General features: G+C 38.2%; 1 protein-coding gene across 2 annotated transcripts in view; it reads left to right on the top strand.

The window, feature by feature from the left end:
* Positions 1-11,578: 11,578 nt before the first annotated feature.
* Positions 11,579-24,499, top strand: part of TAFA1 (TAFA chemokine like family member 1) — a 515,546-nt gene continuing 502,625 nt past the window's right edge. Inside the window, exons 1-2 of one of the 2 annotated variants that reach the window (XM_078152141.1) lie at positions 11,579-12,198; positions 14,268-14,388. In XM_078152141.1, the coding sequence (XP_078008267.1) occupies positions 14,271-14,388 (118 nt within the window). In that variant the 5' untranslated portion in view covers positions 11,579-12,198; positions 14,268-14,270. The remainder of the gene's footprint in view (positions 12,199-14,267; positions 14,389-24,499) is intronic. The other variant, XM_021007590.2, reaches the window with a different exon arrangement.

Raw genomic sequence — 24,499 nt, forward strand, 5'->3', positions numbered from 1 at the left:
GCTTTGTGTTCAGAACCAAGGCTGCCATGAGGTTGTGTGATGCAGCATGGGCAAGCACTGCCAGAAATACCTCAGATTCGTTATGAATGTGATTTTTAATTAATTTTTGGTTGTTGAATGCTCAGAAACCTTTTATTGTTGCCAAATTTTTTATGACGCCCACATGCAGGGGTTGCAAACCACAGTTTAAGAAGGGATGGCCTAGACTTCCGTGATAACCTCTTAAAGGATTTTCCTTACCTTAATCTATTCCCATTCCAGACCATTCTCCATTTTAGAGTTGGTATCACTTTTATAAGTATAGTCAGTATGACTATAATTCTCCTGGTTACATTTTCATCCCTCTACATCAGTTTAATTTATTTTAGTATGTATTTATTATGTGCCCATCATATTCCCACAGTAGGCTAGGTACTGGAGATGCAAAAGGATAAGGTTTATGGATTTGACTTGTGACTGTTGGTATGGAGAGCTGCTAGTGAGAAACTCCTCCAGTAGCATAGCTTGTACTTTCTCCTTTGCAGCTCATAGTATCAGATACCTGTCTAAAGCATCGAGTAGCACGGTATCACCTAAGGAGTATATGTGAAAGGCAGGACTTAAACCCAAGGCTTCCTGAATTTAAGGCTGTCTCTCTATCCACCACATCTTGCTGTCTCTCTGTCCTTATCGAACTAGGGCAAAAGGAGAAGGAATATCATGGACACAAACAAGAAAATTCTAAATTTTATATAAGGGGATTGAGGCAGTGAGGATGGGAAGGAAAACACTAACAGCTAAGCAGAATCTGGAAAGCTAGGGAATTATGGTGGATAGCTGGTTTGCCTTGGATTCTTGAAGGGCTGAGTTCAAGGTATCCCTGACACCTATATGCTGTGTGCCTGTGGGTAAATCATTTAACTTTACAGCGCCCCAGGAAATTCTCTAAGATGAAAAAAATTTCCAGAGGAATCGCTGCTCAGTACTGATGGAGGGACTCTCTACACTTAGGAAACTACCAGCCTAGATCAAATGGACACAGATATTTAAAGGTGAGGCTGAATTAGTTTATCTATAAAGACCTTGCAGATTTAAAATGTTATCGTTTATGATCCATTTTGTCACCCTCTCCCTCAAAGACCTTTGATGGTTCTACATTACCTACAAAACAGTCTAAACTACCCTGTTTAAATTAAAGACCTTCCATCCACTCTTGTTGCCATTATCACCCATACACATTTTCCACTCTGGCTCACACGCAGCGAACCTAAATATCCTTTGGACTTTTTTTCTTTAAGCATCAGCTAAAGTCTTCCATCTTCCAAGAAGCCATCTTGACCACACCAGCCTGTAATATTTCCTGTCTTTTTTGAACTCTGCTTTTAGTATTACTATATGACACTGGCCATATACTACTTTGTGGCTTGATCTTAACTCATTTAAATTATGTTTGATAAATTTAATATTAAATGTCAATACAACTAATTAGATTTACTTTTTAGTTACTTACATTTTAATAAAGAGATTTGAAAATATAAAATGCTATAACAACTTTTAAATCATTCCCTCTATTCTCCATCAGGATTCTATTTGTGTCCTTTAATCTAGATTTACTTTTCTTCTGTCAATCAACAAGCATCTATTAAGTGTTTACTGTATGGCTGATACTGTGCTAAGTCCTTTGCATACAAAAAAACCAGGCAAAAAACTTCCCTGCTCTCATCTCAAGGATCTCAATGTCTAATGAGAGAGAAAATACACACACACACACACACACACACACACACACACACACACACACACGCACACATGCACACACACACGCACACGCACACACACACACACACGATGCACACAAGATAACCTGGGGAGTAGAGTCAGAGGGAACTCACAATGATTAAGGAGGACTGGGAAAGTCTTCTTGCAGAAGCTGGAACTGACACTGAGATTTGAAAGAATCCAAGAAAGCCTAGAGACAGAGATGAGGAGGGAGAGCATTCCAGGCATGAGGAAGAGCCAATGAAAACACTCAGAATCAGACATGGAGTGTGGTGGGAAAGGAGTGATGAGGAGGGCAGTTATCATTGGATCATAGAGTACATAGCAGGGAGGGAGATATAAGAAGCTTGGAAAGGTAGGAGATAAAAAAAAAATCATGATTTTATCAATAGATGCAGAAAAAGCCGTTGACAAAATACAGCACCCATTTCTATTAAAAATATTACAAAGCATAGAAATAAATTTCTCTAAATGATAAGCAGTATATATCTAAAGCCAAAAGCAAGTATTATCAGTAATGGGGATAAATTATAAACTTTCCCAATAAGAACAAGGATGAAAAAAGAATAACCAATACCACTATTATTATTCAATATCATACTAGAAATGTTATATGTAGTGATGAGACAAGAAAAAGAAATTGAAGGAATAACCATAAGCAATGAGGAAATAAATGATCACTTTTTTTGAAAATTACATGTTGATATACTTAGAGAACCTTCAAGAATCAACTAAAAAGCTAGTCCAAAAATTAACAACTTTAGTAAAGCTGGATATAAAAAAAATAGCAAAGAAAGATATGAAATAAGCCCACAGAAATCATCAGAATTTCTATATATCACCAACAAAACCCTGCAGGAAGAGATAGATAGAAAGAGAAACACCATTTAAAATAACTAAAGACAGTATAAAATACTTGGTAGTCTACCTGCTAAGTCACATACAGGAATTACATGGACACAATTACAAAAAACTATTCACACAAATAAAGACAAATTTGAAGTATTAGAGAAATATCAGTTGCTCATAGGTAGGTTTAGCCAATATAACAAAAATGACAATGCTGGCTAAATAAATTTATTGACTCAGTGCCATACTCTAACTACCAAAGAACTATTTTATATAGCTAGAAAAAAAATAATAAAATTCATCCTGTGGAACAAAAGGTCAAGAAATCAAAGGAATCAATGAAAAAATGGGATGGCAGGGGGCTTAGCATTATCAGATCTCAAACTCTACTATGAAGCAGTAATCATCAAAACAATCTAGTACTAGATAAGATATAGAGTAATTGATGAATGGGATAAATTAGGTACACAATATGCAAAAGTAAAAAGGAAGAGTATCCTAATATTTGATGAACTCAATCCAGCTACTGGGGAAATAACTCACTATTTCACAAAATCTGATGAAAAACTAGAAAGCAGTCTGAAAGGAACTAGGCATAGACCAACATCTGACACCGTGTACCAAGATAGGCTCAAAATAGTACATGATTTAGACAGAAAGGATGATATCATAAGCAAGTTAGAGCAAAATAGAAGAAATTAACCTGTCACACCTATAAATGGGAGAAATGCTTGTGATCAAATAAGACAGAGAAGTTCACATAAAGTAAATTAATTATTTTGCTTATGGAAAATTAAAAAGTTTGTTTTCTTCCACAAAGAAAATATTTGCAGCCAAAATTAGAAGGAAAGCAGGAAACCAAGGGGAAACTTTACAGCAAATTTCTCTGATAAACGTCTCATTCCCCAAATATATAGATAACTGAGCAAAATTTATAAAAAATAAGAGCTATTCCCCAATTGATAAATGGTCAAAGAATATGAACAGGCAGTTTTCAGAAGAAATCTAAGCTATCTATAGGCATATGCAAAATGCTCCAAATAACTAATAGAGAAATTCAAATTAAAACAACCCTGATTTACCACCGCATGTCCATCAGATTGCCTAAGATGACAAAGAAGAAAAAAATCAACTGCTGTAGGGGATATGAAAAAATAAATACACTGATGCACTGTTGGTGGAGCTGTGAACTGGTCTGGGGGGGGGGAAACCCTGAAACTATGTTAAAGAGCTAGAAAAATGTACATACCCATCCTAGTAGGTCTCTAACACAAAGAGATCAAAGGAAAAAGAAAAAGTCCCATTTGTACAAAAGTATTTGCAGAAGTTCTTTTTGTAGTGGCAAAGAACTAGAAATTGAGAGAATGTCTGGTAATTTAGGAATGACTGACGAAGTTGTGGTATATAATTTTAATGGAATATTATTGTGCTGTAAGAAATGATGAAGGGGATGGTTTCAGAAAAAATCTGGGAAGACATATGAACTGATACAAAATAAATTAAGCAGAATCAGGAGGACAATGTATACAGTAATAGTAATATTATAGTGATAACCAACTATGGATGACTTAGCAACTCTGAATGATACAATGTTCCCCAATGATTCCAAAGGATTCATAATGAAAAATGCTATCTACCTCCAGAGGGAGATGGACTCTGCCCATTGAAGCCCACTTTTTTTTCTTTCTTACTTTTCTTTTTCACAATGTAGCTAACATGAAAATGTTTTACATGACTTCGTATATATAATTGGATCTTGTATTTCTTTCCTTCTCAATGGGTGGGGGAGAGAAAGAGGAAGAGAATTTGGAATGAAAAAAATTTAAAAGAAGAAAAGTAGGCAAGGCTTGAGTTATGAGGGTTTTAACATCACAGAGTGTGTGTGTGTGTGTGTGTGTGTGTGTGTGTGTGTGTCTGTGTTCCTGGAAGTTATGGGAAGCCTCTGAATTTTATTGAGTTGGGCCAGGGTGTTGACCTGATTTGACCTTCCTTTTAGGAAGTCGATAGACTGGAGTGGGAATAGGTTTGAGGCTGGTAGACACACCAGCAGGCTATTGCAGTAATCCAGGCACAGAGGGATGAAATATATGTGTGTGTATGTGTGTGTGTATACATATATGTATATGTGTATGTATGTATATATGTGTGTATGCATGTGTATATATATACATACATATATATATATATATATATTTCATTTTGAATTCTGTGATAAGGGTCTTCCTATACTCCTTGAAAATGCTGACCAGTATTGCATTATGGTATTTCATTACAACTACTACAACTTACCTAACTATTCTCCTCTTATTGGGCATTTGGAGTGTTTCCCGGTATGTTTGCTTGTTTTACGATTACGTATAATACATTCATGAACATATTTGGACAGCTTTTTTGTCTCTTTTTCTAACAGTTTTAGGGTATACTTTCAGCAGTGGAACTACTGCGCCAATGGATTTGATGACAGTAACTTTTACTCTACAATTCAAGATTGTTCTTCCAAAAGATTCTACAACTTCTTAACTCTACTATCAATGAATGGCTTCACATCTTGCCAACGTTGGATTTTACTGATTTTAATCATGTTAACTATTGGGTGCTGTTTGTTCTTTCTTTAAAGTTATTTTAATTTGCATTACCCTAATTATTAATGAGATTAAGCATTTTTCAAGTGATTTTAAATAATTTGTGTTAAAAATGACTTATCCACTTGTACTTACCGTTTATCTATTGTGGGCAAGGAGATATCTATGTATAATTTTAACACTTGAATTTATATTTTAGATGTCAAGCTATTAATTATATTTTCCTGATCTGTTTGTTGATTATATGTTTTGTTGTACATAAAATTTTATTGTGATTTTATTGAATTGCATATACCTTGTTTCAAATCTATTTGCTTACTAAGAGTCTTCTTCCCTTAATAAATGACATATAGTCCTCATTTATTTTCCATTTTTATAATTCATTTACTATCATGTGTTTTCAACCATCCCTCCTTTTATGTTCCCAACTAGATTGTAACCTTCTTTGCAGTTAATGTCTTTGTTCCCTGAAGACAGAAATTGAACGAGCCATAGTTGAAGCTTTAATGCTCATTCATTCATTCATTCTCATTCAATAATTTTTATCTATAATCTCTTAGGTGAAAAAAATCTTTATGCTACTATAAGAGATTCTAAGATAAATAAAACAGGGTCTATAACCCAAGGAGTTTGCAACCTAAAGGTGAGTGAAAAGTTATCCTAAAGAGGATGGAGAATGTCTGCTATATAAACCTACTTTGGATAGAGAATATGAATTTATGTTGTAGGAAATTCATAGGTTAATCAAAGTATTGGTGGCCACAGTTGCAAAATTTCCTTTCCAAAGATACTACATCTGTAACCCTTGATAAATCATTTCACCTCTCTGACTCAGTTTCCTCACTTAGGTTCCTTTCAGCTCTAAATCTGATTCTAAGTTCTATAATATGGAGCGGTTGTATTAGACTGTCTTCCAACTCTAAATCCTACGTAAGATTAATATTTTGTTTTAAATGTTGAACTTGTAATCCCATTGGGAGGTTAAGGACTTGATAAGAATGCCATTTAATTTCCTTTGTAGTTCTAGAATTCTGTGTTCTACATCAATAGAAATTTTTGGTATCAGAAAAGAAATAAAATGATCATTGTGTGACACACACACACACACACACACACACAAACACTAAAGTGTTTGGCAAATTCCCCTCTATCTCCACCATCATCACCTTAAACAATCCTTTTTATTCTTAAACACCTAAATTATTTCACTAGCCTCTTAACAGGTCTTCCTGTCTCCATTTCCCCCTCCTTCCAACCTATAATTCACACTTCTGCCAGGCTAATTTCCCTTATGACCATTTATGATCATATCACTCTTATGCTCCAAAATGTTTAATAGCTCCCTACTGCCTACTGATTAAAGAATCAACACTTCTACTCAGCATTTGACAGCACCCAGCTTTTCCATATCATTATGCTTCATGTACTCTCCATTCCAGATAAATTGTACTCTTCTCTTGTCTCCCAAACAACTCATGAACTGCAGAGCCCCCATGACTTAGCTCAGCACATCATTCCCTTTGCCAAGAATGATAATGATGATGATGATGATGCGGATTGGTTTTCGTCCTTCAATTTTGAAGAGGACCGATAACATCACAGGTGGTGTTTTGACTTGTGCATGAATTAGACTTAAGTGAGGCAAAGTTGTACAAAAATTACTGAGTCATCAAAGTCCAGTGGCAAGACAAAATTCAAGATGATTGGCAATAGCCCAAAGTGCAAAGTGCAGTGAATGACCTGGGCATCTTTGTGTCTGACCAAGCTTTAAGTGCTCCACAATGCCTGCTTCAGCCACCTTCTTGGCTATTGGAAGAAATTGTTCTCATCTGCTCATTTTGCCAGGAAAAGTCTTCACATGCTTGGGGTAGACATCCACCTAATTCAAGTTTGAGGACTCAACCCAGTTTATCCTGTCTGCCAAGATGGTTTGCCAGGACGTGGCCACTGAAAATGCTACAGCCTCTTGGAGCCGCAGGTAGAGTTGAGTGGATGAAGAGTCCTGAAAAGAACTCGGCAAGCCCTCACACCAGGAGGACTAGTCTTCCTGCACACCCCACACTCCAATGATGATGATGATGATGATAACTGGCATTTGTGTAGTGCTTCCAGAAATACAAAACACATTTTCTATATTATTTCATTTTAGCCTTAAACTATCCTTTGTGACATGGACTGAAGTTATTATTGTCCACATTTTAAAATAAGACAATGATGGTCTAAAGGCTTGTGATCTCCCCTAAGTCACACAACTAGCTTGTAAGTTTCAAAGTGGGATTTGAACCCAGGTCTTTCTTAACTTTTTAATTGTGTGCTCTACTAACTACATTGTATATCAGCTTCTCTCATCTTTTCATCTGGTTCATTTCCTAAAACCCAACTGAGACATATGCCCCCACACTCCTATGGCACAGGGCTTTGCACATAGCAGGCAGCTAGGGGGCACAGTGAATAGAGCACTGTTTGGAATCAGGAAGACTCATCTGTATGAGTTCAAATCCAGTCTTAGACACTTGCTAGCTGTGTGACTCTGGGCAAGTCACTTACCCCTGTTTGCATTTCCTCATCTGTAAAATGACCTGGAGAAGGAAATGGCAACCCACTGAAATACCTTCACTAAGAAAAGCCCAAATGGGATCATAAAGAGTTGGACGTGAGTGAAACAACTGAATAACAACAACGATGAGGTGCCTTAAAAAGCGTATTGAATCAAAATACTTTCATTTATAAATTGCTCATATTATTAATTCCCTATTAAATAAGGCTTCTACACTTTGAACATCAAATTTTAGAAGCCCAGGTTCTTCCATGATGATTCTCTTTGTCTAGTCCAGTGAGTAATACCATTGGTTACTCAGAACTCACACAAAACACTCTTGTACAACTTTCTAATTCACTTATTATGCAACATTGTATATTATCTGTGCCTCTTTCCCTTCACCTCCCACCAATCCATACTATAAAATTTGTGAGGGCAGGAGTCATGTTTCATCTATCTTTATATATTCTTCACTGTTCAGCAGAGGATCATGCATACAGTTGGTGCATAATGTATATGCATTGAAATGAGACTCCATAAAGAATCATAATAGATTCTTCTCTCAGCTGAAGGCCATAATCCTGATGCAGCTTCTATAGTTTGGATTACCTCTCTAGCCTCTGAATCAGTCTTCTCACTTCTACTCTCATGCCTCTCCAATTTATTCTTCACACAGCTGCCAAAATAATATTTCTAAAACACATTTCTGATCATATCACTCTTCTGCTCAGGAATCTTCAGTAGCTCCCTATTATCTCTTGGAAAATATGCATTCACTTTAGTTTAACTCTTAAATTCCTTTACAATCTACCTCCTATAGACTGAGTTCATGTTATTCTCCTCTGTGCCCTCTATATTACAACAAAACTAGTGCACTTGCTTAACTCCATAATTTATATCCTATCTATACTCTCTGTGCAGCCCCATGCTTATAATGTTCTTCTGCCTCACTTCTGCCTCTTGTAAGCACTTCAAGACTTAACCCAAGTCACCTTTTATATGAGGCCTTTTTTTGGTAATCCAGATTTCCTAGTATCCCCCACCCCACCCAACCCAACCATTACCTGAAAAATTTTAGTTTTTTATTTACTTTGCATGTACCTTTGCATTTCCAGAAACTAGGACAGTACCCTGAACACATGCCCCAATGTTAAATACTTGTTGAATGGTTGGATGGAAGAAAAATATGTACACTCTACACAGAAAATTACCTGAGTCAATAGCACATGGGGAATATAAATAGTTAACCCATTGCCCCATAAAGAAGAAATAATTCTTAAGAAAGGGTTAAGAGATAATCTTTTGTCCCATAAACAAAGATGAAAATCTTAAGAAATTGATGAAGAAATACTACTAAGTGAACAGATTTTCCTCTTATTTATACAATGCTCCAAAAATACACAAAAGAGTTGTCTGACCTTGTGGGTTTTTTTCCCTTCATCTTAGATCAGATTTGTGGGATAAGAAATTCCAGATGAGTAAACTGCTTTCATTAATGGAGATGGAACATTTTCTGTGATTATTATTGCTATTTTTATCATTATCATCAGATAAGAAATGTAGAACAAGAAAGGATCTCAGAGACTGTTTATTTAAACCTCCTTGTTTTATAGAAACTAAGACCCAGAGAAGCAATTGGCACAAAGTGTCACTGGTAGCATACATCAGAAGTGAGATTTGAAACCACATCCTCTGTCTCCAAACCCAGAGCTCTTTCCCCTGGACTAAGCTGCCTCCTTATATAGTCTTAGACAGCTGCCTAGACTCAGATACTTGCTCAGAGTTACCCACCCAGAGATGCAAGTCATGAGACTTGAACCCAGAGTCAGGTTCTGCCTGACTCTGAAGACAGTTCTCTATCCACTAGGCCATGCTACATTTTTATTGTATGTCTGACTTAATATGTAGGAAATAAAGCCACACAGAGCTCATTCTTTGATCAGATGTTGGCCACTTTTTATCTCAATATGTTAGGGGTTAAAGCATAACCTCCCTGAATATGTCAGAGGCACTGCCAGAGGTTCCCACAGGACAGGAAATGAAAGATGGAAACCGCTGCTAACCTGAGCAGTTTGGGATTTTTTTTTTTTACTTTCCTACTGAGATTTTTTTCCTCCTGCATTTATTATTGCTTTGAGATTTTTTTTTCCTAAGGAGAGCTGTAATAAAGGGATGATACGTTGTATTGACACATGTTAGAGATGAACTATGTAAAGAACCATTTGCTTAATGTGAATTATATAATATTTAGTGGTTTCCCAAAAAAGGACATTTCCATATAACAGAATTATAAATAAACCTATGGCACCCTCATCTTAACATTTGCCATCAAAAAGCAAATCCTTTTGTATTTAGAGAAAGATTATTTATTAGAAGCATACATTTGTCAATGATAGGACAGCTAGGTGGTGCAGTGGGTAGAGTGCTGGGCTTGCAATCAGGAAGACTCATCTTCCTGAGCTCAAATCTGACCTCAGACACTTATTAGCTGTGTGATCCTGGACAAGTCACTTAACCCTGTTTGCCTCCATTTCCTCATCAGTATAAAGACCTGGAGAAAGAAATTGCAAACTACTCCAGGATCTTTGCCAAGAAAACCCCAAAGGGGGTCACAAAGAGTTGGATATTGGTAAAAAAAAATGACTCAACAATAATCAGTAACAATAACAATAACAGCTGTTACAATAGAATAAATGGCATTTATACAATATTTTAAACTCTTTACATAGGTGATCTCATCTGAGCCTAATAATAGTCTTGTGTGGTAGGTACTAAAACCATCATTGTTCACATTTTAGATGAGGAAACTGAGGCTCAGAAAGATTGAGTGATGTTCCTGTAATCATGAAGCTAATAAAGATGAATAAGAGTCAGGGTTTGATATCAAGATCACTTCAGCCATATCATTGGTGACTAAATAGGCCAATTAAACAGATACTTATTAAGTACCTACTATGTACCACATACTGTGCTGTCTCTTGGGATATACCAAAAACTGAATAATTACTACTCTTGTTAAGAAGCACATATTTTAATGATGGGGGAGTGTCAATTTGCACACAGTTGAGTGAATTCAAGGTAATTTAAACAGAAAGGATCAGAGAAGCTTATAACTATGTATTATTCTTCAAAAGACAAGATTCAACCCATGCTTGAATGCTGAAATGCTCTATTTATTTTTTTAAACAATAGCTGGTGAAAAGGGGGTGGGGATGAAAATAAGCTCTTCTATGAACACTTCCTTCCCTGTCAAAGCTCGGTCTAGAATGCTTAAAGACTCAGAATTATATTCATTAAACTCAATACGCTTTACTGGCTAAGACAGAAACATCGTACACCAGAGATGTTTAACTTCTGCTTAAAAAGCAAATGTAAAATCATAGAACTGTAGCATGTTTGAGAAGGAAAGGACTTTAGGAATACTCCCCCATTTAGTCTATTCCCCCATTTTCCTTCATCCCGTTTTACAGATCAGGAAACAGATGTCCAGAGAAGTTAAGTAGCTTGCCCTTGGCCACACAGAAAGCAAATGAAAGAAGCAGATCAGTCTGGAAATGAGGCATCCTGTCTCTCATTTCCCCTATTTCTTCCATAGTATCACGATGCTTTAAATCAACTGTTATCCCTTAAATCTATAAATCAATTGAAGCAAAGTTCATGCTAACTTCCCAAGAGGGATCAGTTTAACAAAGGTCTAGATATAAGAAATGTTTGCCTGTATCCTCCTATGATTGAGGGTTTTTTAGTCTATTAAAAAATAGGAAAAAAGAAACCTCTGTCTTTCTGCAGCTTCTGCCTTTTTTTCCCCTTAGGCTTTGCTTTCCCTCTATATCTACTCCAATGTAGCATCTAGTGCGAGGAATCAGGCATTACAGTGTTAAAATGCCTGTCTTGTTGTTTAAGTTAGTGGGCAGGTATAAAAATTCACTGGAGCTGTAATACAGGGTAATGTCACTTTAAGACATGTGATACTTTACAGAGCAGGGATGTATCGAAACAGACTACTGATACTTCAGGGCACCGTGTAGCAGCAGCCCAGCTCCCTCCGAACACAGAGCGAGTTGCTTAACTGCACTGAAAGCAGGGGAACACGGATGGTCCCTCATTATAACAGAAACTGATTTTCATCGGCAAGTACCCCAGGAACTGCACATTACCTCAAGATCACTACAAAGGGCTCATCAGGCAGAGGGAACGCTAGATGATTTAAAGGTGAAGATGACAAGGTTTCCACCCCTCAAACCTTGGCTACTTTTCTGACAACACGGTCTGAGCTCTGATGTCTTCTTTATTCTGGAAATAGGATTGGTAACAAGAAAAAGAAAGAAAGAAAGCAAAAGATCTTTTTTTTTTATCCTGATAAAGAAGATTATTTAAAACCTCTTATTGTGGTACACATGGATTTTAAAAAGTGTTAGATCTTTCCAATGAACACTAATAGAGCATTCTGCTCCTGGTTGGATTACTCAGGTAAGAAGCTTCTATAGGATTTAAGATTCAGAAAGCAGATCTGGAAAACATTCACTAAGAACTAGTGGAATATGCTTTAGCTACCACATTAATTATTCTTTGGAATGCTCTATTTACATAGAGACAGTATGCTTGCTGGTTAAGCCCAGTGTGCTGGCTGATGCAGGGATGTGAAAGGATGCTCAGAAGTAATACTGAGAATTAAAGAAAGTTAATTGAAAATGAGGAAGACAAAAAAAAATACTGATGTGATTGAGATGTGAAAATAAGGTAGCCCTGTGTTAGATCTGTGTGGGTACAGAAACGATAGAAGAGAAAAAGCAAGGAATAGTTGGAGAAGTAGGGAAGTTTTGTGTTAGGATTTTGTGAAGTTTATATTAAATCACAGCACATTTAGAAGGCTTAATGCATGCCACCACACCTTTTTCCTGATATCATTTTGCATGGCATTAGGAGGACCCCCCCCCCAATGCATTCATTTCAAAATTCACAGTGGGGCTCTTGCTATTTATCTGAAATAGGGAGAATGCCTTCATATTCTATTGCTAGTGGTTGAAAACAATGGAAGAAAGTATGCTGGTTTCAAAAGTAAACAGTGGGCAGCAAAACTAATTATCAACTGAACAGTCTATTGCCTTCAGAGAATGGGAGCATAAATGGCACCATGCTGTCAAAAATAATGTTTTTTTTTCTATTTTGTACTTAATTACAGCTGTCAGTATGGGTCTACAGGAGCCCTGAGAATCCTTTTGAAAGCCCCCATCTCTGTTCTAATGCCATGAATTATCTTAAATGATGTATCCTTGTGTACTAGAATATGTTTATGTGTTTGTTTGTGACTGTGAATGTCAAAACTCTTTGAACAATGTTTAGCTTCATATATAAAGAGATCCTGCTGGGAGGTCACTTACAGATTTTAAATTTGAAGTTTTCCTTTAATAGAGAAGCTTGAAAAGGGGAAGTATATATAATATGCAGCCTTCTCCTCCTCAGTAAAATTTACATCATATACATCCATCCCTCCTCCCACTGGAACAAATAATCTATAGTTGACTGGACAGGCAGAAACCGCCCTGTCAGCCATTGGTAGACTGGAGAAAGTGCCTTCTTTTTAATTAATTTGGCCAGGTGAAATGTGACACAAGTTGTTCAGAAAGCTGGACAACATGGAGCAGCTTAGCTGTTCAGGATTGAGGATGCTCGTGGGCACCCACCCACAGGACAGCTAAAGTAGAAAAGTCTAATGACAGGTGGGCATTGACCACTGAATATCCATGCACACCTAGTCACATAGATTCAGCCACACAACAAGTGTGCCTATGAGAGCTGTGCCGATAAAAGAAGCAGAGGGATTTTTGGGAAAGAAGAAGACATTTTAAAATTCTGACTCCCTGTATGACCCCAGCCCATACCTCCATGGCATCTGAAACCCATTCTGGCCTAATGCAATTTTTTTAGGACTTTAAGTCCAACCAAAGAAATAGACTCCAACTAGGGCTTGGAAGGTGACTTTGAGAAATAATGACTTGGTTTAGAAGACAACAGAGTGATTAATAATTAAGGTTTGAGAAGTAAAACAAACAAACCAAAAGAACCCAATAATTTGTAACCTCCTGAGCTGTTGTCCGATTCAAAAGGAAGTTGGAGTGAGTATGAAGGAAATCGAGGCACATAAAAAGATGCAGTATATCTAAGGCCAGGAATGCTGTCATCTGTAACTCAACCTGGGAAGGAAAGAAGGTTTGTTCTCAGGTCCTGTAAATATGGACTTGGGACTAAAAACAATAAAGAAATTGGGAATGATTTCATGGATCTACTAAAAAATCCCACCCCCTTCCAGCCTGTACATGATGAGAATTCCATGGAGGGTGTGGATGTCATGGTTCATGCTTTTCAGGTCTCTTGAATGGGGTTGAATATTACATATGGTATGATCTCTCTGCCCTCTAGCCTGTAGTCAAAACAGCAGAGGAGTAGTCTCTTTGTGAACTTCCCTTCTCATTGGTATTGACTGTGTGATGATGTGCTTAAGGGTAGAGGTAATAACTCACATCTAATGTTTTATTTAGAGTATGGCTATGGTCTCTGCAATGTCCTGGGTCCTGTATTTGTGGATAAGTGCTTGTGCAATGCTCCTCTGTCAGGGATCTCTTCATCACACTTTCCAACAACATCACCTGCACAGACCAGGTAGGAACAATGAGCTACAACAGGAGGTTGTTCTATTGCAACTTTCTGTCAATTCTATTGGTTTCTTTATAAACAGATGGGTGAATTGCACTTGGCATGGAAATCAACTTGGCCTCCACTCCAACCACCCCCCCTTCCCACTGCTTCCTTTGTATCACGGTGGCTATTTCTGGTCGCCCTGATGTGTAAGCTCTTTCTGGTTTGCTGAAGTGCCCCTGAGGCATTCTTTCCTATTAACTTCTCTGGGAAAAAAAAAAAAAAGGAGGGGGTGTGGCTTGCCATGAGAAAGTCTTTTTAAAAGGCTGGTTTGGTTAGTGTTCTGTGTGGCAAGGTTTGGGCTTCTTTCTGCTCCCTAATGAGAGTACTGAGCAAAGTCGGGGAGACCTGAGGGGCTCCAGGAGCAAGAGGCTGGTGTTTTTTTCTCTCTTCAATGAAAAAAGCATGCGTCTATATTCTTGTGTGCGTTATGGGTCACACTTAACTGTCCAAATCTATGTCCGACTAAGGATTCTCTGTGAGTGAAACATAGCACTTTGGTGTCAAGTTAGCAATGAACTTTTCGGTGTCTCGGCTTTCTTCCTTTCCTTTCCACTTCCTTCCCCTTTCTATTCTGGTACATCTTGAACAATTGAATCCTGTTGGATTTCCCAGGGTCAAGTTCTCCTTAGTCCGGGAGCTCTATTATCAATTTGCATCCTCAATCGTATGCAGTCCCTCTCTCGTTTTCATTCAGAGCAGATTTTTTTTTCTTCTTCCACAGACTCTCCCTGCCCATGCTGATTTTTCTCGTTTTTTTTCCTTCCATACCATGCTTTCCATTTCTTTCCTTCCTGTTTAGTTCCCGGCACGTCCCCGCTCCACACACACTTTATCTTCCCTCTTTTTTCTCCTAAATGTTTCCTTTTATTCTAAATCCATTGCCTCCCCATCTCACCCTTCTACTCCCACCTCAAGACTTCTGAATAACCCTGTACCTAGCTGAAGCATGCTGCCTTTGTCCCAAAGCTCCAGACGCCCAGATCCCAAACCTGTTCCCACCTCCATCCCCTCCCTCCCCCCAAAAAAAACCCACCACCACCTCTCTGCTCCTGATCATCCCTACCCTATCCCCGCCACAGCCCCATCTGCTCTGCCAGGGGTGCCTCACCCCCCAGTAGCGCCAACGTTCTTCCTTCCTGCCATCCCGTAGGTGGGTGGAGCCGCGTCCATCCTTCCTGCCCATGGGGCGGGCCTGGGGCAGAGGGCTCAGCTCCCTTAGAGCCGGGCGTGCCCAGAGATTGTGTTTGCCTGCCCACCTGGAATTTGACCTTGCCCTCCCTTTGGGGCTCGTTCCTCAGACCCTTAAGAGCGGGAGAGGGGCTGGTTGCTTTAGACAGCTGGTGGCCCCGGACTCGTCTCCGCCCACTCGCTCCCACCACCGCCCCGGGATGCTCAACTTGAGCTGTTCCCAGGAGGGAAACGGCCAAGAGCCGGGCAAGGGGGGTGGGGGTGGGGTGGAGAGGCTAGGGAAGAGGGTGTTACCAGCCCGCCGCTGCCGCCTCCGCCGCGGTCCTCCTGGAGGCGGGAGGCCGGGCTGGGGAGGGACGGAGAGAGGGGGCGGCGCCCCTGCAGGACTGGAATGAGCCCGCGCTCTCCCAAAAGGAAATCGAACCCGGCTGGGTTCCTGCATCCTCCGTCCAAATCCAGGATTCACACAAGTCAGAGCTCAGCGAGCCTTTTTATCCCATTTTCCTATCTCCCCAGTTTGCAGATGGACCACATTTCAGGGCGTACACGATGAATTGTTCTTTACTAATGTCAAACACCTTTTCCTCTTATGAGGAGTACATCCATACAGATAGAGCAGGTTTCCCAGCATGCCAGGGATTGCTAGTGTGCAAACAATCTGTTTGAGTCGGGCTTTTCAGTTTTCAAAGTGTGTCTGAACCTCAAGGGCTTTTGGAGTCAGGTTGGTTTCAAATCTCAGACTGGTGAGTTGCTACCTGTGTGCCCTTAACAAGTAACCTCACTTTTCTGGGCCTCACTTTCCTCATCTGTGAAATGAGGAGGTTAGAGGTATAGGATCATAGCTTTAGATCTGGAAGGGACCTCAGGAACCTTTGAGTCCAACTTCCTTATTTTACAGACTTAGGAAGGTGGACTTACCCAAGTTCATACAAGTAGAAAGTAACACCATTGGAAATCGAATCCAAGTACAAGTCTCCAATCTACAAGGTGCCATCCAGCTTTCAATGCTATGGTCCTGTTTGACCCTAATAACAACCCTGTGAGGTGGGCAGGAAAGAGATCATTTCACCCATAATATAAATGAGGAAGTTGAAGGAAGTATTGACTAGTCTAAGGTCATTTGACCGACAAGTGGCAGAATGAGGCCCAAAATCTAGTCTCTACTCTCTGGAATTTCCACCTTTATAGGTGGTAGTCTATTTTACATACAGTAGTTACCCTCAGAATGAATATATTGCCATTCTTCTTTGGATGGATCTGTTACTTGTCATAATCAGAAATTTGTAGGCCCATGTCCTAAAGATATATTTCCAAAATATGATAACTTTTTCCTGAAAATCACATTTTTGTCACAGTTGAAATTTATGACCAGTCAAATTTATGGTCCTTTTTTTTTTTGGTATTTTTCACTTTTGGAAATGCTCCTTGTCCATAAAATATTGAGTACATTAGCAGAGGCAAACAGTCTCTGCCCATAATTTGAAAGCAAAAAAGGTAGTGACTTTGAAAACCATATTAACCATAAGAATTTTTTAAAGCATATTTTCAACCCAAACTGCGTTTTTACTCTTTCAAAGATGCTATGAAAACTCTATGGAGATTGGTTGTTAGAGGCAGTTGTACAGTGCTTACATATGATGAGTTTATTCAACTTTCACAGTGAAAGTACGAGTCTCCTTTGCTTTCATTCCTAGCTGCAAATATTAAGGTCCTAGATCTAGGAAACATCTATGCCCTTGTTTATTTTGATGGGGATCTCCAATATATCATTATATTATTTTTTAAAGAAAGGATGTTTCCTTTTTTTTTTTTTAGTGAGAGTCAGAATGTTATTCTGCTTGGCTCTTAAATCTTCAAAGAAAGGAATGAAATATATCTGAAAACAGAAGTAAGAACTACCCTTGGCTTCTTGAAACAATCAGTACCCAAATGAACAGATAATAAATTAATAAGCAAAAGGAAAAAATGTCATCTCATTTTCTAAAACGGGTTAAACAAGTGACATTATAGAAAAAAAATGAACATTGAGCAGACCCAGAGACTTGCCCCATTTGCTTAAGCTTGAAAAATCACCTCCTTCATGGAGCAGGAACAAGGAGGCACTGAGTGCATACCAAGTATCAGGGAAATGTGAAAAATGACAAATCTTTCACTCAGAGCCCAGCTACAGAGAGAGTGAAGGTTTTACAGCTGCCTCATCACCTGCTCAGTAGCAGCAGAGCTCTCTCTCTTGCAGGCAGCTTCCCCCAGCCCTCCATGAGTAAGATTGATGGTGTTCTGCTCCTGAGCAGCCAATTTCAGTCTCTCAAGAAATAATCCACTACATTGACAGATGAGTGGAATTTGACGGAATGTTCACCTCATTCAGATTGCTCCACACCTGGATGGCATCAGTTCTTGAGGCTCTTTTAAGGGAAACTATTAGAAATTTTGGACAATTTCTGCTGTCATAGTATGAAATCAAGACAATGTGGTTAGACATACATATATACACACATGCATACATAATGCATATATATATATACACATATGCATATATGTATGTATGAATGGATTTGCTAGCTGTGTCCTCCATGTAATGGGTTTGTACATAAAAGGAAGGAAAATATGTTAACTAGAGAACTGACTGATTTTAATATGTTTGGCTGCAGTCCCTAAGTACTTTCTATTTTTCATATTTATGTTATTAGGAATGCGCCATTTACTTCCAGTTACTCACTGTTTAAGGGAGATTAAAACATTCAATCAAATAAGGATGTGTTTTAAAATTACACAAATGAAGGAAATATGCTGTAGATGAGAGAATTCATAATTTCAATAATTGAATACTTAGATACATCATGTTTTTATTTTGGAAGCAGCAGTGTAAGAAATCATTGTAACCAATGGAATATTCCTTATGCCTTTCTTCACTGTATGGCTGTGGGTAGAATGTGTAATTTAAAAGAGACATACCAAACAATTAAACACTCAGTGGAAGAATTACCTTTGTTCTGGGTAATTAGAATGGACAGTTTCCACTCTGTCTTGTACCTGATGAATGTCAGACACTTGAAAGCATCCATCATGGGATGGCAGAAAAGCCAAATGCTTGAGTGAACTTTGTAGACAGCCTTTGCTCTGCACAGCAAGATGCAATAAAGGTTTCTTTTATTGAGAAGAAAAAAACTATAGTATGAGAATATCATACCTGAAGGATGATAATGATAACACCCACACTTTTTTAATACCCTAAAATTTGATAAAATGATGATTATCCCTAAATGTTTCTGAACGGCACACTGCTCATGAAAAATCCCACCTCTCTCCCACACAAAATCTAGATCATAGATCTAGAGATGGAAATATATCTCAGAGGTTAATTCAAGATGACTGCTTCATTCTACACATAAAGAAACTGAGTCCGAGGGAGGTCATAAGACATTTCCAAGGTCAAACAGGCAGTAAGCATCAGAAACAGGATTTGAACTTAGCTTCTTTGACTGCAGAGCCAATGCCCTTTCCACTATATAATAAATTAAATACTGATTCCTATGCACTTTAGATACAGTAGGGTTTGTTTGTTTTTTTGGTAAAATAATATCAGGAAAATATCTTTTTTTTATAAGCTCCTTTGCCACATATGTGTTCTACAAATATTTGGTATAATAGAGTATATAATTCAGAATAATCTCTGATTTTTAAGTATGTAGTTCAAGTACTATTAGACATTTAAGGAAAAGTCTTTAATTCAAGTAAAATATCCAATTCTTTTGCAATTATGTGTGTGTGTATGTGTATGTGTGCATACATAGTGGTGATAGCAGCAGCAGGTCCCTGTTAGAGCCTTACAACAACACAAACACTGCTAAAGTTGTTGAATTGGCCTGAGGATTAAAGTGGACAGGTTGTGATTTGCAGAGTTAGCTGGGTGCCAGTGATAGTCCATTGGTCATCTGATTGAAGGTGTTGACTCGGTCCCACAGAGACAAGAGGCGGACACTGACATTTGGCAAAACACTAAGATAGCCAAACAGAAGATAGGCTTAAAGACATGAATTAAGAAAAAAATGCTGTCCCATCAATGGCATGAGTTTATTAAAAACAAACAAACAAACAAACAGAAAACAACCTCACTCTTATGATACATAAATTGGTGTCTGTGTCATCTTGGGCAAATGTCCTTAATATTGATTATTAGAGAGGAAGAGTTGTTCTGGGCATGGTATCAGCAAAAATGCTGCCAAGTGGGCAAAGGGTCATCTAGGCCGTGATTAATAGTTTCTTAAGCCATGTTTCAGACGCCCCTTTGGGACTTTCCTGAAACACGTAAAACTTGAAAGGTTTGGATGTTGGGATTGGAAATATGCCAAGGATAATGCTCCTAGTTTAAACGCATGTATTGGTAGGAGAAAGAAAAAAATTGCACCAGGGTCATCCATCTTGGTTAATGGCGGAGAAGACTCAGTTGGTCCTTTTGGGGATCTCTTTTACCTTCCGTCTTCTAGGTATCCTCTGTAGCATATAATCAAAGGCATATTTCTCAACTTAAAAAGAAATGCCCAAAACTACTAATAAATTAGGGAGCAAAGCATCATGTGATATAGAGGAGGGAAGGACTTCAGTGATTATCTAATCCAACCCCATCATCTTATATTTTGGGAAATTGAGTCCAAGGCAGGGAAAGAGACTCTCCCAAATTCGTATCAAATAAGAAGCAAAGCCAGCATTCAGACTCAGATCTTCTGATTCTAAGTTCAGCATTCTTTCCATTACATGACATTCCCTGAGCTTGATACAGGGGATTGAGCAGTACTCTGGAGTCTGAAAACCTAGGTTCAAATCATGCCTTCAAAGCTCATTGCTTACATGAGCTTGGCCTAGTAGCTAGCCCAGGGGTCTGCACATAGAAAGTGCTTAATAAATTCTTATTAATTGACTGACTAAACTTCTTGGAGCCTCAGTGTCCTAATCTGTGAAATGAGAGCTCTGGATTGGATGACCTCTGAGCTCCCTCACCTTTGGATCCGTGCTATTATGATCCTATGAATAAAATACATTTTGCTTTGTCAGTGTAATTCATACATATCTATGTAATATGTGGACTTAGACAGTTGAGGTTGTTGTTATGGGAACAAATATCACATTTGTCAAAAATAATCTGAAGAAGAATATGCCCTCCAATAGAAGCAGAGTTTAAATTTCTTGGGATGCCAAATCTAGTCTCTTTTTTTCCATGGAGTTAGGAGAAACAATTTGTTTTAGGGAGAATAGTGTTGAGAATTCAGCTGCACAGAGAGAAAGCAGGCCTTTTACTTTTAAGACCCCTTTGTTATGAGAGGAAAATTTCCATTTCATCTCTACGAGCTGGTAAAAAAATTCTCTTGCCCGGTGTTATTTTTCCTCCACTGGGGTGAAGAGAAGATAAATGATTTTGTTAGCAATATTGTGCAAACCAATTGAAATCCCCCAAGATGATGTATCCAGGGCACTTACGGAACCCTCTTGTGCAGCAAATTCCATCCTCCTTCGCCCACTCAAGATAATAAAGGTCCAGTTGAAAAAAAAAAAAGATAAATGTCACTATTGCCTCTATCTTCTCGCTGAAGATGCATAAGATGAGCTATGCCTACTCATTAAGACTCATTATTCCCTTTGAGCTCAGGAGGGTTAAATCCAGGCCTCATTCTGAATCTGGAGTGGTGACAACCATCTCTTTGCTGTCCCCTGGATTCTCAAGTGGCCACAGCACAATTGCCAAGGTCAATATCACATTGGCCGTGATTCTTCACTATTAGCCCCACCCCTGCATAAGCTCGACTTGGGACTGTAAGCCCTCACCAAGCACATCATAATTGTTACCCTTGGGTCAGATCATAATAACGTGAGAATACAGAACTTTGGCACTTTGGGTGTGACCTGTAAGTTGGAGACTTTCCTGATTCTCTCCTCTTCTACTACTCTCTTCCTTCCTATTGTTTTGCTTATAATTTGCTTTTACTTGTCTGCGCGTGTCAATGGTGGTTCTTATTTTTTTCTCATAACATGGTTTTCTTTGCCATAAAGAATCATGAAATCTTGAGCCCTTAAGCTGCCAGCACCATGAGACAGGAGATTTGTGAACAGCCATTTTCCTTCCCTAAGATCAATTTTTGTCAAGTTGTTTGTGATTTCAAGGTCTAATGAGTTTTTGGGTTAGTGCATAGGTATAAGTAAATTTTGCTTATTTGGAGACTTCTTTATTCTACTATTTATGTTAGTTCAGCAGAATTTACATTAAAATTATTTTTTCTTTTATATATGTCAAGTCAATAAGCATTTAAGTGTTTACTATGTGACAGGCAATGCGCTAAATGTTGGAGAGACAGAATAACAAGGCATCCAAAAATGTGCATTCCATCTAATGAAACTTAAAGCATACTCTGAAACCCATTGGTATACATATACTGTCTCCACTGGAATACTGACTTCTGCAAGTGAGGGACTGTTTTAGATTGGGTCTCTATAGTGTCTGTGCTTTGCACATGGTAGGGAAATTACTACATATGATTGGCTTGGTTGTTGAATTGAATGGAGTTGCTTCATTCCTCTTCCAATGAAGCAAGTTAGATTAAACCCTAGTGAATGAAGTGAAGTCCCTGATTTAATTCCCAATAATATATTTAAACTTAGATGAAACAAAACAGAAGTTAGAAGTCTAGAAAAGCTACTGAAATGAAAAAGCAAGGGCTGGTAGGTGGAATTCACCTATAGTTGGAGTGCTTAGGAATTACACTCAAGAAATATTTGCTGATTAATCCAGAGAATTTTATATTTGGAAGAGAACAAATGCCTTGGCTTAAATCTGACAGAGATCTATTGTTTATATCCTTCCTATCCTTAAAAAGTAAATATATTCGTGAAAGCTCATACTTGAAACCATTTCAGTCATACATGCTATCATAAAGGAGTTTGTCACAGTCTTCAGGTACAGACAGAGATGAGGAAGCTTTGACCTGAAACTGAGGAGGAGAAGGAGAGGTGGAAGATCCACTGAAGTAGAAAAAGTGACAAAAAGGGGAGATCGGGGACACTAGAATAAACTTTGTCCACTCACTATGGTCACTAAAGCAATGTGAACAGAAAAATGAAGACCTTTGAGGGCCACTTATGATTCCAGTAAATCTTTAAAACTTTCATAGGCTGGGACCCATTAGCTTTATCAAATCTTAAAGAAAATTTTTCATTTTTGTCAATTTCTTCTTCATTTTTCACTGAAATAACTCAATTTCTTTAAGATGTGAGTTTTGAAGTAAAAGCTTTCATTTGTTCTTTGGCTAACAAAAAAAAATGAGTTGAAGAAACTCTCCTGGGTTAATAGTGACTAGAAAGGCATTAAACTGTTTCCACTTCGTGAGTACATTATGACTAGAGACCAACTCTCCTTTGAACTTAAATTGTAAACTATGGAGCAGCACACAAAAATATCCATTTCATATTCATGTGCCCCAAACCATAAAAATCAGTAAGTGGCTACCAGAAGTGTGGAAGTGTTCCAAATGAATCCTGTTAAGTTGTGAGTTAGCCCCCTGACCTGTTTACCTGATATAAAAGCATGGTTCTAGCATGTCAGAAGTGGCAGGCTTTTGTGAGGCTAGGTCAATGAGAGAAGCATCCAAGAATGGATTTCTGAGTGCTCATAACATTGCGAACAATATTATCTAGGGAAAAAGAGTTGAGTAGAGGCTGAGATAATTTGTAGGACTAGACATTGAGAACTAGAAGAGACGTTAGGGATCTGCTGCTGCTGCTGCTACTACTACTACTACTACTACTACTACTACTACTACTACTTCCTAGCAATTAAATTGTGCTTTAAGTTTTTCAAAACTCTTTACAAATTTTATCTCATTTTATCCTTCCAACAAAACTAGGAGGTGGGTGCTGTCATTATGTCAATTTTACAGATGAGGAAATGGAGGCAGACAGATATTAATTGACTTGCCTGAGGTTGCACACTTGGTCATATTTGAGCTCAGGCCTTCCTGACTCTAAATCCAGTATTCTGAACCTGTACCTCCTAGGATAATTACAAAAGTCACAGATTGGAAGTACCAAAACAAGGTTCTGCACAGGTTCTTTGACTTCAAATCTAATGTTTTTCTTTTTCCTATGGTACCATGCTGGTTGACTAATTATCACTGTTTCCCCATTGTGCTCAGAAAAGTGTAGATGGTGCTACCATCTACATCGAACAAATAGCTAAATGTCCTCTAATCTCATTTTTGTTATTTATCACAAATGTTTAGTCAATATCACACAGTATGACTTCAGTATAAGGAAAGATGGAAGGGGTTGATAGGCTCACTGAGGCACCCCAAAGTATGTGATGTTGGATTTATGATATGATACAATTTCCACTTTTCTATAATGCATTTCCTCTCTCTCTCTCTCTCTCTCCCCCCCTTCCCTCCCTCTGTGTGTGTATGTATATGTGTATATATATATATGTACATATATGTATATGTACATATATATGTATATTATATATACACATGTAGTTTAAGAGTGTATTACACATATGCATGTATACATACATACACCACAGGAGTGTGTATTTCTAGGTAGTCCTCTGGAATACCTAGAACTGTATTATCTTTATGAAACACACCTTCCACCTATTTTAGAATAATAGAATCTTAGCCCGGAAAGGGATCTCAAAGTCATCTAGTTCAATCTCACAATGCAAGAATCTTTTCTATTGTATTCTAAAGGACCATTGAGTATGCATTTGAATATCTCTAGTGATTTCTCACTATCCAATTCACTTCAATAAATATTTATTAGGAGCCTACTATGGACAAACAATTTATCCGCCTACCAGAGATACACAGACACACATAAAATAACCCCTGCCTTCAAGGCG

This window comes from Phascolarctos cinereus, unplaced genomic scaffold (assembly GCF_003287225.1).
Source record: "Phascolarctos cinereus isolate Bilbo 61053 unplaced genomic scaffold, phaCin_HiC Scaffold_4;HRSCAF=312, whole genome shotgun sequence".
In the NCBI taxonomy this organism is placed as follows: domain Eukaryota; kingdom Metazoa; phylum Chordata; class Mammalia; order Diprotodontia; family Phascolarctidae; genus Phascolarctos; species Phascolarctos cinereus.